Genomic DNA, 15,697 nt, shown 5'->3' on the forward strand with positions numbered 1-15,697 from the left:
CTGAGTTGCTTTCCCAGTGTGTCTGACCCTGATTGATTTTCTGTTTGTATGTCTTAATAGTCAGTTAATCTACAGATTACTTATTTTTATTAATTGACGGACAAAATCAATGGGAAAGACTTGCTCAGGAAATATGATGGGTTGCATTCATCGCAGCCGGGTTCTGTATTTGAGTCTTTCATTGATTGTCCTTATTGATAAGTAATAAAAAATCCAAGTGAGCTAAAAGAGAGCAATGAGCACCCAATAGCATCTTAACCAAGAGTCCCTGTAACCCTTTGCACCGTAACTAAAGCTTTGCAGTGCCTTGGTACCAGAAAACCCATGTTAGCATTTGAGTTTTTCTTTAGTAAACACAATCCCCAGAACCTGCACTTTTTTCCACGATTCCGTTCACAAATCTGCAAGAAAATTTCTTCCCCAGAAGTTCCCACTTGCACGTATTTGACCGTAGCTTAGTATTCTAGTTCTGTCACTGTGATTTATTTGAAGATATCTGTAAAGAGAAGAAAATAGATCACCCGAAATAAAATACCATTTTAAGGCGTGTGGGTTTTTTTTCCCGCCCCCTTCATTAAATTTTTCAGGGCAAAGCAGATGAGGCAGCCCATGTGTGGTGCCGTGTGATATGCGGTGACAGGGCGGCAGCCAGAGATTTGCATCACTTTTACTTGTACTCGAGTGCACTGAACACAGATAAAGGCGAGACCAGTTTTTTCGATCAGGTGTCGTGCAGGTTATTTCACAAACCTCCTTCGGGTTGAAAGAATGCTAAAGGAGCTTAGGTGAAAAGGTCGGGTTAAATAGAGCTTTTTCCAAAGTTAAGACAGCGGCCCGTGTTCAGACGAGGCGGGGGGGGTTATCAAATGAGGCTGGCGCAGGGTCTCCAAGGCTCTGGGGCTGTGTGCTGTATGTGCGCTGCAAGCTCGTTATGTAAGAGTGCAGGCTCAGTCACTGCCAACAGGGCGTCCCTGTGAATGAACAGCAGCCTCCCCCTGGACCCGCTTCATATAAATCCATTTAAATAAAGAAAACCAAAAATAGCACCTGCTGCCCGCAGGGCAGAGGGAGGGGTGGTGACTACAGGGGTTGCATCGGAGAAGTGAGATTTGCAAGATCACTGAAGACGTCAGGGCTCGCGAGTCGGGCCGCGCAGTTCTGCCAGAGCAGAATCAAATCCTACAGATTTGTCAAGGCGTTTCTCTGAAGAAAAAAAATGAACAGTGCAGTCAATCGCAGCTGTGTCGTGTGCACTACTCTAGTATTCCTCACTTCGGTGGGTTCTTGTACCGTAGCAGTCTGTTGCCCAGATGAGACTGGTACAGCATGAGAAGCAAAACCAAGACAGCAGTTTCTTTTGGATGAGCTGTTTATATCCAGGCTGTTTGTTCACTGGAATCAAATTTGGGCTTTGGTCATGTAAAAGACGCTGTTTTTTGAATGAAAGTTGAGGCCATGGGTGCAGAAATAACTGCAATAAACAACTGGAGGAGAATAGTTAGACATCTGCCATAGTGAAGCAGTATTCCCTAGCTGAATTGGAGCAGGCTAGAGAAGCTCTGTCCTTGTTAAATGTGTATGATTTTATAGTGTACAAAAAATAACCCACAGTGAGCATGTAATTTCCTGCTAATCCTGTTATGTGGCAGATTTTAGTCATTTCAGAGGATGGGTCTATGCTTTTGCTAAGTTGAACTCCAAATATATGTCAGCTCTTAATCCTTTTGCATCTACAGTATATGGATAAAAACCTTTTACTTTGAAAAACAATAAATGTGACAAAAATGTTTTCTGATGCTTTTGTATTCAGGTTTGTTTACAAAAAGATCACAGAAAGTGCTATTTTGCCTGAAAGGTCACTCACTGTAGAAATCTGTTTTCATTGCAGTGCAGTTTTAAATATTTATGTCGAGCACAGTTTGAGTTCTAGTAATGAAATGGTTGTCCCGTGTGAAATGGTTTTAGCATACTGTAAATGAGGGAAGACTTTTTAAACTTGAAATATTTGACACAGTTGAGTGTTTTTTTAATAGGGAAAGCTTCCTCAATCGAAACCCTTCCTTAAAACTTTGAACGCACTCCAGCCAGCAAATTTATTTTTGTTTGATTTTTCAAAGCTAATTACTACTGTACTGTACGTAGCTCTTACTATCATAAGGTTTGCATTTATGTGTTGAAATTAGCAGCACACCTTTGACTGAGTGGAACTGATCACCTGGGGCTCTTTACTGTGCAAGTGAGGTTTTCCTCTTATTCCGCCTATTTACAATACTCCCTTTATTAACGCAGACACCTCTTGCCTCGTTCAGATAAAAAGAGCTCTGCTTTTTTCTGGGATTTTCACATAGCACATGGTATTATTTTTTCAGCTAGATATGAATTCAGATGTAACCTACTTTCTTCAATGAAATATTAACTGTGAATTGTCTTCCAGTCAGTGCTGAGCAGTTAGACTTGGCTGAGCTACAGTGTAGACAGACAAGCCCCAGATCTGTTTTGAAAAGCAGCACAGCGCTTCTTACAAGCATCCAGAAGTCAGTTCTGGGCCACGTGACCTGCAGCAGTCAGCCAACACTGGGTGGGGGATTTCGAATGACTCTGAACCGTGATCGCTCCCTGTTGTGTTTCCCTCTCAGGCCCGCCACTGCCGAGCCTTCACACACGGGTGAACGCGAAGTCGGCTCGGATCACCAAGTCCACCATCTTCTTCGGGTTCAACTGCAGCTGGTTCAGCGACGTCAACGGGGCGGTGAAGTACTTCACTGTGATCGTGGCCGAGTCAGACAGTGAGCTTGTTTCCGAGTTCCTTTGGTTCCACGTATCATTTTATTCTGTCAGTTAGGGCTGCGTTTTGTGTGACACAGTGTTGTGTGTCACAGCATTACTGCAGCCAGTGCAAATCCGGTTTCGGGTGCCTCTGCCAGGGCAGCCGAATGTAATTGAATTTGAATTTACTCAAGCTCAGTACACCCTTTCGAGTGTGTCCATACTGTATGGTAGATGTTCAAAACAAACCTTTCTGCACACAACTGCAAGAAATTCAATATATGGACAGTAGGAGTTCACACGTCTTGTGAAAATGAATTGTCATCGAAACAGATTTGCTTTCCTCAGAATTAGTGTAAAATTAAAACGTCATAATGCTGCTCTTTTTTATTCAGTCGTGTGAAGTAAAAAAAACAGTCTCATTTTAGTCTCTATAATGAAAAAAGTCAAATGGATTTGTCAGCTGATTGTTTTATTTAATGAACCTGGTTAATGGAGTTTGTCTCTAACCCCACCCACCTCCTTAAGTCTGTGGATATCAGTATTTCCTCAGGCAAATCAACTAAATGCAGTAATATTAGAGAACTAATGATATTTGAGTCAGTACTGCTTTATATACAGAAATATATACAAGGCAGTTTAATTTCTTGGCCTGCCATTAATTCCTACTGCCTATGAATGTATTACTTTCATAAAATTACTGTCTGTGACTGGATGAATTTTGTCCTCTTAAATTAACCTCAGTAAGATATTTTGTAAGGTGTTTGCTGGATAACTAATGGCCAAACATTTCTCCTTTCCCTCACTGTGTCTGCTTTAGGCAGTGAAAACTCACAGCCTGAACTGCAACACCCACTCCCATCATACATGGACTATAAATTCAACAGTTCCATCAAAGCCTACCAGACCAATTACTTTGCCAGTCGGTGTGCTGAGAACCCTGACAACAGCGTTCAAAGCTTTGAGATCAACCTGGGCACAGGGATGGAGAGTCTGGGAGGGAAGTGTGAGCCGTTTCAGACGAGATTCTGTGATGGGCCGCTGAAATCGAAAACTGCCTACAGGTGCCAATGATCTCACTTCTTCTGCTCTGCAGCACATATTTTCATGGGAAAAGTGTTTGGTTTCATTGCATTATATGTCGTGTTATTTATATTCTTACTGAAGATTGCATGCAAAATTACAGCATACAGTAGGAAGCTTTCTGTTTTTAAAGCACCCATGATACAGTATGTGCCTCTAGGCATTATTATTTTTTTAACTCAGCAGTATTATAATCTCATTCACCCCATCCTGTCATTCACCTCTATTCTTTTAAAGACCTTTTATCCCAAAATGAAATTCATAGAAATACTGATTAATATAAGGAAGCTTATAGCCCTTCCAGTCCTGAAATTATCATTTTTGAATGGGATGTCTCTAAAGATGAATTTTTACAGCAGTGTAATGCAGGATTTCATTTTGCCAGGATCAGCATCCGAGCTTTCACTCAGCTCTCTGATGAAGATCAGAAGGAGTTCATCCAGCCGCTCTTTACAGACACCTATTTGTCTCTGCCCTTAATGACGGAGGCAGGTAAGCGTGCTGTCAGCAACCCTATTAAACCTTTTCTTCATCCTAATATGCTCCTCAGTGACCTTAAGGTTCCAGTGTTAACTTGAATTTCCCAGCTTTGAACAAAGCAGTAAAAAGATTTTAAAAAGCTGTCAAAATTAATCTACAGTGTAATAGCACTATTCTAAAATTAACAATGTAATACTGCAGAAGCTGAAAACGTTCAAGTCAAGACTTCTGTCAAAAGACTTCTTTCTGATGTTCTTTAGTTTTTTGTTGTTGCAGAACACACAAACATGATCAAAACATTGTCTCTTTATTTCCCGGATCTTTCTCTCGAATACCTAATAGGAATCGGTGCTGGCATGTCCCTGATTGCTTTTTCTCCCTCCTGTTCCACTAGAACCCCTAACAGGAGTCATTGAAGGAATCAGCGCGGGCATGTTTCTCATCGCTGTGCTGATTGGGGTCACTGCTCTGCTGATCTGTCGTCAAAAGGTCCGGAAAGCGTAAGTATGGTTTGCCAGCTTGGGAGAGATGCAATAAATGTTTTTTTTTAATGATTTTAATTTTTTTGAACATTTTAACATTCTAAACATCCATCTGTCCATCCATCCATTTCTAACTGCTTTATCTAATACACAGTTGGAGGGCAGAAACTATGAGCACAGAGTGGCACATATTTTGGACAGGATGCCAGTCCCTCACAGGGCACACACAGACACACACACACACACTCACACCTTGGCAAATTTTCCCACAAGCCAGATAGCCTACCAGTATGTCTCTGGACGGTGGCGGAGACCGGAGCGCCTGGAGGAAACCCACATGAACACAGGGAGACCATACAAACTCCACACAGACAGCACCCCAGGAATTGAACCTAGTGCCCCAGAGCTGCAAGACAGCAATGCTAACCACGATGCCACCCTACATTTTAAAAATGCTAATTGATTTTGTGTTATGCTGATATTCTTTCAGTTTTGGAATTATTTCCTAGGAAATAAGGTGGGGATGTTATTTGAATAAATGTTTGATGGTTTGATTTATGAGCATTAGTTGAGTGATTAGTCAGTTAAACTGTGGATTTCTTTATAATTGTCGCAGTCTTAAAGAGTACATCTTATACATTAAATTTGATGAAAGTACTGTATACGCACAGACAAAATTAATGGTAGTCTAAGAAAGTAAAACCAAAACATCTGATTTTTAGTGTGAACTTATTTTTATTAATATTAAAAGACAAGACAATTTCAAGTCACAGGTCCTCATTACTGGATTTCCACTAGCCTGGTTAGCCACTGCGTTTGGTTACAGTAGTGAAAAAAGTAGTTTTTATTTTAGGATGGCTCCCCTCCATAGCTTGTTTTTAGAGCTGCTTAGGAAATAACACTACATGGTGAATACAGGATATTTAAAAAATTAAATTTCCCCTCAGAATCTACACATGTAATCATTTGTCATGAGCATAGGTAGACTAGCTGACTGCCTAAAACTGAACACTGTTGACAGTCACAAGGTTGGAAACAAGTAAAAACAAATAGTGGTCACAGGCCCTGGAAAATTGCTCTGTGATAGATAGATAGATACTTTATTGATCCCGTGAGGGAAATTGCAGTGCAACAGCAGCTTAACACACACAACACAGCCACAGTGTAACGAATTATATAATAATGGTACAATACATAAAATACAATACAATACAAGGTTACTCACAGTCCGGATGCACAAGAACAAACTAGAACAGAACAGTACACAGAACACAGAGTAACTATAGATATAAATATAAATATAAATATAAATGTATTGCACAGGTCCCTGGCATATATTGCACAAAAAGTGGTTGTAAACGGGAAAAAGAAAAAGAAAAAGAAAGAGAACATATGTAGCAGTAGATGTGTAGATGCGTTTAGTCCAGAAACAGGTCACTGTCGATGTTGCCTCTGCCAAGACGCAAGGTGGATGCATTGTACAGTCTTATGGCAGACGGCAAGAATGACCTTCTGTAGCGCTCCCTGTCGCACCGTGGATGAATCAGTCTATTGCTGAACGTGCTCTTCATTCCTGCAAGCCTGTCATAGAGGGGATGGGAGAAGTTGTCCATGATGGCCTCTAGTTTGGACATCATTCTCCTCTCAGCCACTACCTCCAAGGAGTCCAGGTCAAACCCAATGACAGAGCTTGCTCTCCTGATGAGCTTGTTCAGCCTTTTGGAATCTACTGCTCTAATCCCAGAGCCCCAGCACACCACTGCGTAGAAAATGGCACTCGCTACCACCGACTGATAGAACATGTGTAGCATCTTACTACACACATTGAAGGACCTGAGCCTCCTCAAGAAGTAGAGTCGGCTCTGTCCCTTCTTATAGATGGCCTCGATGTTCTTAGACCATTCCAGTCTATCGTCGATGTGCACACCCAGGTACTTGTACGAGTCCACCATCTCCACGCCACTCCCATGGATGTAGACAGGAGTAGGTTTGACCTTTTTCCTCCTGAAATCTACCACCAGTTCCTTTGTCTTTGTAACATTTGTCTTTGTAACATTCTGTGTGCCCTCCTCCAATGCCAGCCCTGCCAGTATTGCCCAGCCCCAGGCCTGCTTAGCTTCTAAATTCTGAGGATGCAAGGTGGATTGCAGAAATGTGTTGTATTTCTTTGCAGAAGTGTAGATGAGAGGTCTACTGTGAGAATGAGCGCTCGGAGGGAGAGACCCACATCTGGCAACGCATACATGGGAATCAGAAGGTAACAGCGTCTTCTCATGCCTCCAGAAAACAATTACAAAGACATGTACTGTGACAGTGGGTCATCCAACAGTCCTGGAAATGCATTGAAATGCATTTGAGAACATTCAATGAAATACATTTTTTAAAGTGCACTTATTTGTATTTTATATAAACGTTGATTTATGTTTATATACAGTGGCCTCCAAATGTATTTATAACCTTGAAGGACTAGGACTTAAAGTTGTTTTAGCATACATATCCAGGAGTGCATTCAATATTCCTTTGTAAGAAGAAACCAAAAACTAAAGTATTTTATGACTTTTAATGTTTTATGGACAAAAAGAACATTGGTCAAGAAAGTGTCAGGGACAGCAATGTTTAATCAAGAACACTGATTTTTATGCCCTTTTTATAATTGGTCAGTGAGTTTGAAGCAGATTTTCTAGTTTTTTCCTGTTGTGGAGTGCTTTCCGCGGCTAAAAAGAAGCCGATATTCCAGAAATTAGTAGCTTTCGGCTGAAAGTCAGTAATCCTTAGAATACATCCATTCCTCATCTGTTCCTCTAACCTACTGTAGGACAGCAGGACAAGAGGATCTAAAACAACGCTAAAGGAGAACAAATCCATTTCTATTATTCACAGAAGGAATGATACTGTATTTGTTTTCATCATGGTTTTCACCTTTCTATAATAATCATACTGTTGGTGAAACTGTTAAAAACTCAGTTTGTGTTTTATCCAACTACATTATATGGCTCCATTTGGAATGGGAGTCAATTAGCTGCTCTTTAGAAAATGTGTGTCATTTCTGTTGATGTTGTCATAGAACACTAAACATTAAATTCATGAGGTCAACTTCGAATGGTAGTGTCTGAGTGATTGTTTCCTGCCAGTGCTGCAGTTTGTTGAAGGTTGTTCTCAATGTGAAGTGAAGGTGAAGCAGACGGGGAAAAGCAAAGGAAAGGCTTGAGGAACAAAACTAAAAAGACCTAAAAAGACCACAGCTAAGCTAAACCAGTCTGCAGCCACACAGAGATTATATTGTCACACCTTAGATCTGTGAACAGTATGTGAATTCTTCCATGTTGACATGATACTGAGTCTTTTGCTTCAGTCTCCTTTAATAATCAGTGCCAATCAAGAAGACTTCTAGAAGCTTCTATAAACATTCTGAGGCTTTTTAAGAATTTGAGGATTTGTGTCAGTACCCATGTACACAAACAGTGTTTGGGTGGGGAAGTTTACAGAGTAAAAAACAAAAAAAAACACACAAGGAAAGTAAAAAATAAAAATAACAATAACATAATAGAAAGAAATAAAGAAACAAATGTGGAAAAAGGAGAAAAGACACTAATTAAAAACCAGATTACAAAGACATGTATTAGACAGTAGTGTAGATTTACTGTAAAAATATGATCATGCTATCATATAATATCAAAAACATTATAGGATTAAATTTACAGCATTTATTTCCAACCTCGAATTAGCATATGTAGAAATAAGAGCATTTTATAATGATAAATATACTGTATGAAATTAGTTTTTAAAATGATGTTTTATATATATTCATCTATCATCTCCATTACTATCACAATTTAGTAAATGTTAAAAAACCCTACACTTGGAAGCTGCTGTATGTGAAATGTATCTTAATGTACGATATGTCCATCATACAATTAAGGACACTGATTATGTATTTCATTATGTTTTTACATGTTTTCCAGGTATTCTACAGATGTTGCAATTTACATTCAAAATAATATTTATAATGATTTCACTATATTATTTTTATGTGCCATTTTGCATATGGATATTCAAAACCTGTCAAATATTGTCAAGTAATTTGCTGTATGACAGTCTCTAAGCGTTTACAATGTGTGACAGGTGTAGTACATAAGATAGTGATTTAAGAAAAAAAATTGTTTCTCACATATGCTACACAAGACAGGGAAATTGTGTTTGTCTGGCCTATCTACTGTATAAAATCCCATTTCTGAACATGGTATAATAAGTAAACCATTTATTTATTATACCATGATATATGATTTATTTTGTATTAAGAAGGATGTTTTGCTTGTGTGCTGTGGAGAACAGCACCTTAGTTTTTGCCGTATTTATTACAGAGCTAAATAATCTCATTGGTGTCAGTTGGGGGTTTTATTTCTTTTTTATCATGGAGTTACAAGGGCTGTTAACCGCAATGATGTAGGCACTCATGGGCCTAGTACAGTGTCTGAGTGCAGGTTTTATCGTGTAAAAACTCAATTTCCCCATCAATCTTAAGTAATGGTATAGGAATTCAGAAATAACAATGCCATTAAGCATCAATTTAATACAATTCATTGCATTAATCTCTCATTTTCCAGGAACAGATCCATTGTTTAGATCAGTCAAACTGAACACAGCTACTAAGATGTTGTTGCCCAGTATGAACACCCTACTGTCAAATGTGTTTGGAGTGAGAAACCTAGTTTAGTGTTTCCTAAAATCAATAGAACCAATTGTTCACTATATATAATTTCTCATTTCAAAGTTTTTTTAGTATATGGTCTGTGGATATTGTTTTTTTCAGTTAAATTGTGTTGTAAAAGGTTTAAGATATACAGTAAATTAGAACAACCAAAGTGGAAAATAAAGAAGGAGAATGTTAAAATGATCATAAAAACAAGGGATATAATCTGAACTATTAATCTCATTTTAGACTGAATTCAGAATTGATCCCTTTTTTCTCTTCTTTTTCAGTAATCGTCGAGTTTCAAGGTATGTTTTAATGTATCTTCCCAGCATTTGAATTCATGTGTCAGGCATTTATTTTGTTTGTATGTTTTTCTTGACTCCTTGTTTCATTTGAGTTGGGACTTCTTTTATATCTATTACAGCCCCGTCAAAATTGCACAGTTCGAAGCCCACTTCACCAAACTGCAAGCTGATTCCAACTATCTTCTCTCTGAGGAGTACGAGGTAAAATGTAATTCTGTGTGACACACTGACTTGCCGCCTGTCTTTACCCAGTACCTCAGATATTTATTATCAAAAAGTAATTATTTTAATCCATTAAACATACTGCTTTCCCTTCAGGACCTGAAAGATGTTGGTCGTAACCAATCCCTTGACACAGCACTTTTACCTGAGAACAGAGGCAAAAATCGATACAACAATATACTACCCTGTAAGTTTTATTCCTGGTTATGTGTGTAATAACTCCCTTCAGTGTCTGTGTGGTGAAGGTCCACTGTGAATATGTACAAAATAAGGTTTATAATTTACCTTATGAAATTTTTATTCATGAAAATGAATAAAAAAACATGTATGTTTTCTGTTTAGTGAAACAACATCATATTGAGAGTAAAAATACAACTTGAATTCTTATATGCAGATTAAATCAGTCTGTGAAACAGCATAAATGTGATTTGTTCAAAGTGTTACTGTATTATGATTTTTCAGGTTTTAGCGTAATGTATAGAGCTTGGTACAATGTGATGCTAAACATCTTGTCATTTGCACACGTCCCTGTAAACCATTAAGCCTGTGATTATAACATCTTGTGCAGTAGGTATGAGGGGATTATGAGTTATAATGCCATTATGAAGTGGCATTCAATTAAAGTTTTATATTTTTCAGTATGTGTATTTTAAATGTAAACAAATGGAAAAATAGAATTATTTTTGTGCCCTATATATAATTTATTCACTTAATAGTATTAGTTGTACAGTATGTTGCATTGCATTGAAGTCTATTACAATGCAATACACATTCATTAGAAAATCTTTGTTTAGAGCAAATCTTTTCATAGCTGCCAATTAGGTAGAAATGTTGTCAACAGTTTGTCCCCTTTGTTTTACATGAATAGGAGAAATAGCAATGAAAAATATAATATAAAAAATATTTTCCTAAAAACAAAAAGAAAGGAGAAAACAAATGTTCCAGCAGTGTAGCCTTTTTCAAAGTGTATTATCTTTGTACAATATGTTAACTGTACAAGGTACTTTACACAACTGAAATTGATATAAACATCAACTAAATAACAAAAATAATAATGATGATGATATTGTTTAACTTGATTTACCAGATGATAAAAAAAATGCTTTGAAACCAAACTTCTCCAAACCCTGAAAGAGCTTACATCTTTATTTTCCTTCCCACTAGTTATCGTGTATCCATTCTTAGTCACGTTAACAGTCTAAGAAGGGTGTCTGTAACACTAAACCATCCCAGATTGAGTCCCTGTGCTGGCACCTTGGCAAATTTGCATTTGATTGCATTACTCGCCTTCTTTATAAACAAGAAATAAATCAGCTCTTTTGCAAATCTCTCCCAGCGTTGCTTAACATTGACCCATTTCTGTTTCACTTTCCAGATGACTCGACCAGAGTGAAGCTTTCCTATGTCGATGATGATCCATGCTCTGATTACATCAATGCTAGTTACATACCGGTATGTTCATTCAGGTGCCTCTACTGTTTTTCTTGCACCTGTATTCTTTCCTGATTTGTCAAATTTCTGTTCTCTGTTTCACCTCATTGCTGAAATCATACTGCAAAAGAGCGATTAGAGATAAGATAAGACAACGAGACTAATGTTTTATATCAAGGGTTTTCCATCATTACTAGTTAAATTGTGATAAGAATGTACAGTAGGAAAGGTAGGATCGAATATACTCAAGAGTGTATCGAGAATGTTACTGTAAAAATAGGTGCAGTATGTATTTCTAAATGAAAACCCTGAAACTGTGCTAAAAATAAAAGTTGTAAATGTAATCAACTGGTGTTTTTAAATTACCTGGTGGTTTCAGAAAGTTTAAAGAAGTTTATGAACCTCACCTTCATTGCCATTTGGTAATATACTGTAGGAGGCAGAGTACAGAACACAAAACAGTCAGTATCACATCATAAAGGGGAACATTAGGGAATTGTCCCAAGATCAGACCACATACGAAAAGTAGTTTGAGAAAACCATGAAGCGACTGGATGGTGGGAACTCACTCAAGGTTATTTCTTCTCACCTCACCTTAACAGGAAATACTGCTGCTGATTTGTCAGAGTGAAGGAGATTGCAAATAGGGTCTTCCTTATCGGTCAGGGCCAAGGTTACTGAAGAAATCGGGAACTCAAGCTAAATACAGAGCTTGCTTTAAACCTCAAATGAGGCAACTGTTTGGTACAGTTCTCTGACTTGCAGTCTCCTGTTGTACCTCTCCTGTTTCACAGAGCCACTGTGATATTTCCATCCATCCATTTTCTAATCAGCTTTTCCAATTCAGGCTCATGGGGGAGCCGAAGCCTAACCTGGCAAGCAACAGGTGCAAGGTGGGATACACCCTGGACAGGACTCCAGTCTGTCACGGGGCAGACATACAGACACTCACACACTCGCACCTAGGGCCAGTATTGACAGTTCGAGGCAACAGGGAGGAAAATCACATAAAAACGGGGGAAACGTATAAACTCCAGGGAGATAGCACCTGAGGATTTGAACCAAGAGACCCAGCACTGCAGGGCAGCCATGCTGACAACTGTGCCACCAACCGTGTGAGTTTTATCCCTGCAAAATGATTAAGTTTAGTCTTTTTGGTTCATTTCAGGGCAACAATTTCCGGAGAGAATACATTGCCACACAGGGCCCTTTGCCTGGGACAAAAGACGACTTCTGGAAAATGGTTTGGGAGCAGAACGTTCACAATATTGTAATGGTGACTCAGTGCTTAGAAAAAGGAAGGGTGAGTACAGAAGCCAGCCCTTTGGTATTGCTTGTTTTCTGTGTCAGTTTTGAAGAATATTGCCAAACGTTTGAAAAGAAAGAAAGGTTAAATGTCAAAAGCTGTTGTACTGATAAAATGTCAGAGAGATTTTCAAGTGCCTTTCTTATAGCTGTCACAAAGTATAATATGTCTGTCCCTGTCTCTGAAATATGGTTTCTCTCTTGCCTCAATGTACCATCTGTGTGTCTCAAAGGGAGGCTGTTATTTTCATTGTGTTTCATCCTTTGTTTAGGTGAAGTGTGATCATTACTGGCCATTCGATCAGGATCCATTATATTATGGTGATCTTGTTGTTCAGATGCAATCAGAATCTGTCTTGCCAGAATGGACTATCCGCGAGTTCAAAATCTGTAGCGTAAGTGTACATTTCGCTTTAAAAATAGACATTATTAGCCAAGAGTTTATTGCAAAAGGAGCTTATAAAATAACCTTTTTTTTCCAGAAATACACTTGTTTCAGGAAAAAACAAATTTGTAGTGTAAAGTTTGTTCTTGTGATAATATCTGGCATATGTGTTTTATATTTTTAATTAATGCAATTTACATGAGCAGTTTGTTTAACAGCAACCAAGCTCAATGTGTCTCAGCTGCCATACCTCCTAATAATTCCTGACATATTTTCCTAGATTTTAAAAAAAATTATACAGTAGTTATTATATATTGACAGGGCCCTGTCCTTCACTTTCATCTTATTCTTGGTTCCTCTATCCTGTTTTCACCTCTGCAGCTGCCCCTTGATTAACCCCTCACTCTGAATGGGGTCCTGTCTTCCGTCTTCTGTGTCCAGGAGGTTTGCCCTCAGCCAAGCAGGCTGAGACAAATCTTACTATGACTAAACACTCAACCATTTCTCAGTACATTTAATTTAATTCTTGGCTGTTGTTATTCCTTGCGAAATGCTGTTTTCTTCAAGTGCTTTGAGTTTACACACATTCTTATCAAACTAAGCAACCTGTTTTACATACTTATATCTCACTTTGTATTCCTTCATTCTTGAAAGATGGTTATACTGTAAATGTTCGCGACGGCCAGCCTTGTTTTTCCATAGCTGCCTCAAACAGGAGTTTATGTATTTTTTTTCCCTTGGCAGGCTTCCAGTTAAATGCCCTTGCTCACTTTTCTGATAACCATACTCCAGGACCTAGCATGACAACATTATTTTTGAGGACTGCTTGCTACAGGACTATAGCGTACTCCATAATTATAGCACAATTGGAGCCAATAAAGGCCAAAACGTTGTGATATGACTTATTAACATCTTAACACATAAATACAGTTCGTTATTTCAAAACTAGATTTATACAGTATATTTTAGTGACAACTGACTATTAATGAGACAGTGCGGTGGTCTAAGTCCCATCTTGTACCCTCTGCTCCAGCTTATCGCTCATCTCACAAGGGTAAACTGCTTAAGAACCTAAGAAAGGTTACAAATGAGAGGAGACCATGAAGACTGTATATAGTTAGTAGCTAATTGAGATGCTGATGATTAATAATGGAGATTAAGTGGTTTATGTGTTTTGGTAAGGGGAGATTACAAACCTAATGTTGAAAGAAAAAGGAATATAATTTTTCTCCAGGGAGGTTTTGAAATCCCACTTGAATGCCAAGCAGTGAGTAGCATGTTTATTTTGTTCAGGTGTTCTTACAAAGCACTTAATAAGTTGTTAGCTGTGAGAAAATGGTTCTTCAAACAAAATGGTAGGCTGACATTGCTGAACTCTTCTTCTTTCCAGGAGGACCAGGTGAATTATTCTCGGGTAGTGCGTCACTTTCACTACACAGTGTGGCCTGACCACGGCGTCCCAGAAACCACGCAGTCATTGATCCAGTTTGTGAGGACTGTGAGGGACTACATCAACCGGACACCAGGCTCGGGGCCTTCAGTTGTGCACTGCAGGTGAAAGATCAGTAAAGGCTGTATCTCATAAACCACCTCTTTAGGTCCATTAAAACTGAAGGCATGTACTTACCCCCTCTACTTGAACTGCTCCTGTTTGGTACATTTTCTCATGCTTGACTAAGGTACCTTATGCTTTCTATTTACTTTGAAGTTGTACTATTGCCTTTTAATTGTACTTGTTTCAGTGTTTGACTTTTTTAATTTGCATTTTGCTGCATTTTATATCTCTGAGTATTTAAATTGTACCATTGTGTTGACCTGTATTGTGTTTTTGAAGGATTTAAATTGTACTACTGTGTACTTTATCTGCCTTTACGAAGCAAGTAAATAATATAGCCATCATGGCAGTACTGCATCGCGTTTGTCTTTAGACACAAAAGACATCTTCTGTCTGGCCTGTGAAGGGAATGAAAATTACACAGCTCAGGGGAGTCAGGGCAATGATATTCATTTTTAAACACCCCAGCAAGATTTTTCCATTTTTGCCGAGTAACTATACACTATTTATAGTATTTGAAATCTTGTTTTATTGTATATATTTTATTCCACTGTGTGACTATGGAGAATAATGTTCAAGTATGTAGCTGCGTCAGCATGTGTAGGCTGCAAAGAAATAAGTAAAGGTTTATTCCATACTGAAAAGAGAAGAAAAGAAACATAACGTTTCAGCTGTGGAGCCTTCTTCAGGTGTCTCCAAAACCCAGAACGTTATGTTTCTTTTCAGCATGGAATAAACCTTTACCTGTTCCTATGGAAAACAATGCCTTTTGTTTTCAAAGCCTACACTGACTTAAGTAATCCTGTTAGAACAGCTGAAAAATGTGCACCACTTTTACCAGATTTTAATTTATGATTAAGTAAAGTGCAATTGATGGATGTTTTCAATACATTAGAATGTCAGGTAAATCTAGATATCAATATGACATTTTCAGGTCATCTAAGGGCTAAGAAAAAAAATCAATTCTGTCACATAGCTTGCTTATAAATG

General features: G+C 38.4%; 1 protein-coding gene across 2 annotated transcripts in view; it reads left to right on the top strand.

The window, feature by feature from the left end:
- The window catches only part of LOC148829347 (receptor-type tyrosine-protein phosphatase beta-like), a 59,210-nt gene that overhangs the window by 36,303 nt on the left and 7,210 nt on the right, over positions 1-15,697 (top strand). For both annotated transcript variants that reach the window (XM_088923621.1, XM_088923620.1), the window contains 12 exons: positions 2,637-2,786; positions 3,587-3,830; positions 4,235-4,341; positions 4,724-4,829; positions 6,985-7,068; positions 9,792-9,809; positions 9,929-10,010; positions 10,128-10,218; positions 11,407-11,483; positions 12,631-12,765; positions 13,040-13,162; positions 14,543-14,706. In XM_088923621.1, coding sequence (XP_088779747.1) covers positions 2,637-2,786; positions 3,587-3,830; positions 4,235-4,341; positions 4,724-4,829; positions 6,985-7,068; positions 9,792-9,809; positions 9,929-10,010; positions 10,128-10,218; positions 11,407-11,483; positions 12,631-12,765; positions 13,040-13,162; positions 14,543-14,706 — 1,381 coding nt within the window. The remainder of the gene's footprint in view (positions 1-2,636; positions 2,787-3,586; positions 3,831-4,234; positions 4,342-4,723; positions 4,830-6,984; positions 7,069-9,791; positions 9,810-9,928; positions 10,011-10,127; positions 10,219-11,406; positions 11,484-12,630; positions 12,766-13,039; positions 13,163-14,542; positions 14,707-15,697) is intronic.

Source organism: Atractosteus spatula, chromosome 8 (genome assembly GCF_055471065.1).
Source record: "Atractosteus spatula isolate fAtrSpa1 chromosome 8, fAtrSpa1.hap1, whole genome shotgun sequence".
Classification (NCBI taxonomy): Eukaryota; Metazoa; Chordata; class Actinopteri; order Semionotiformes; family Lepisosteidae; genus Atractosteus; species Atractosteus spatula.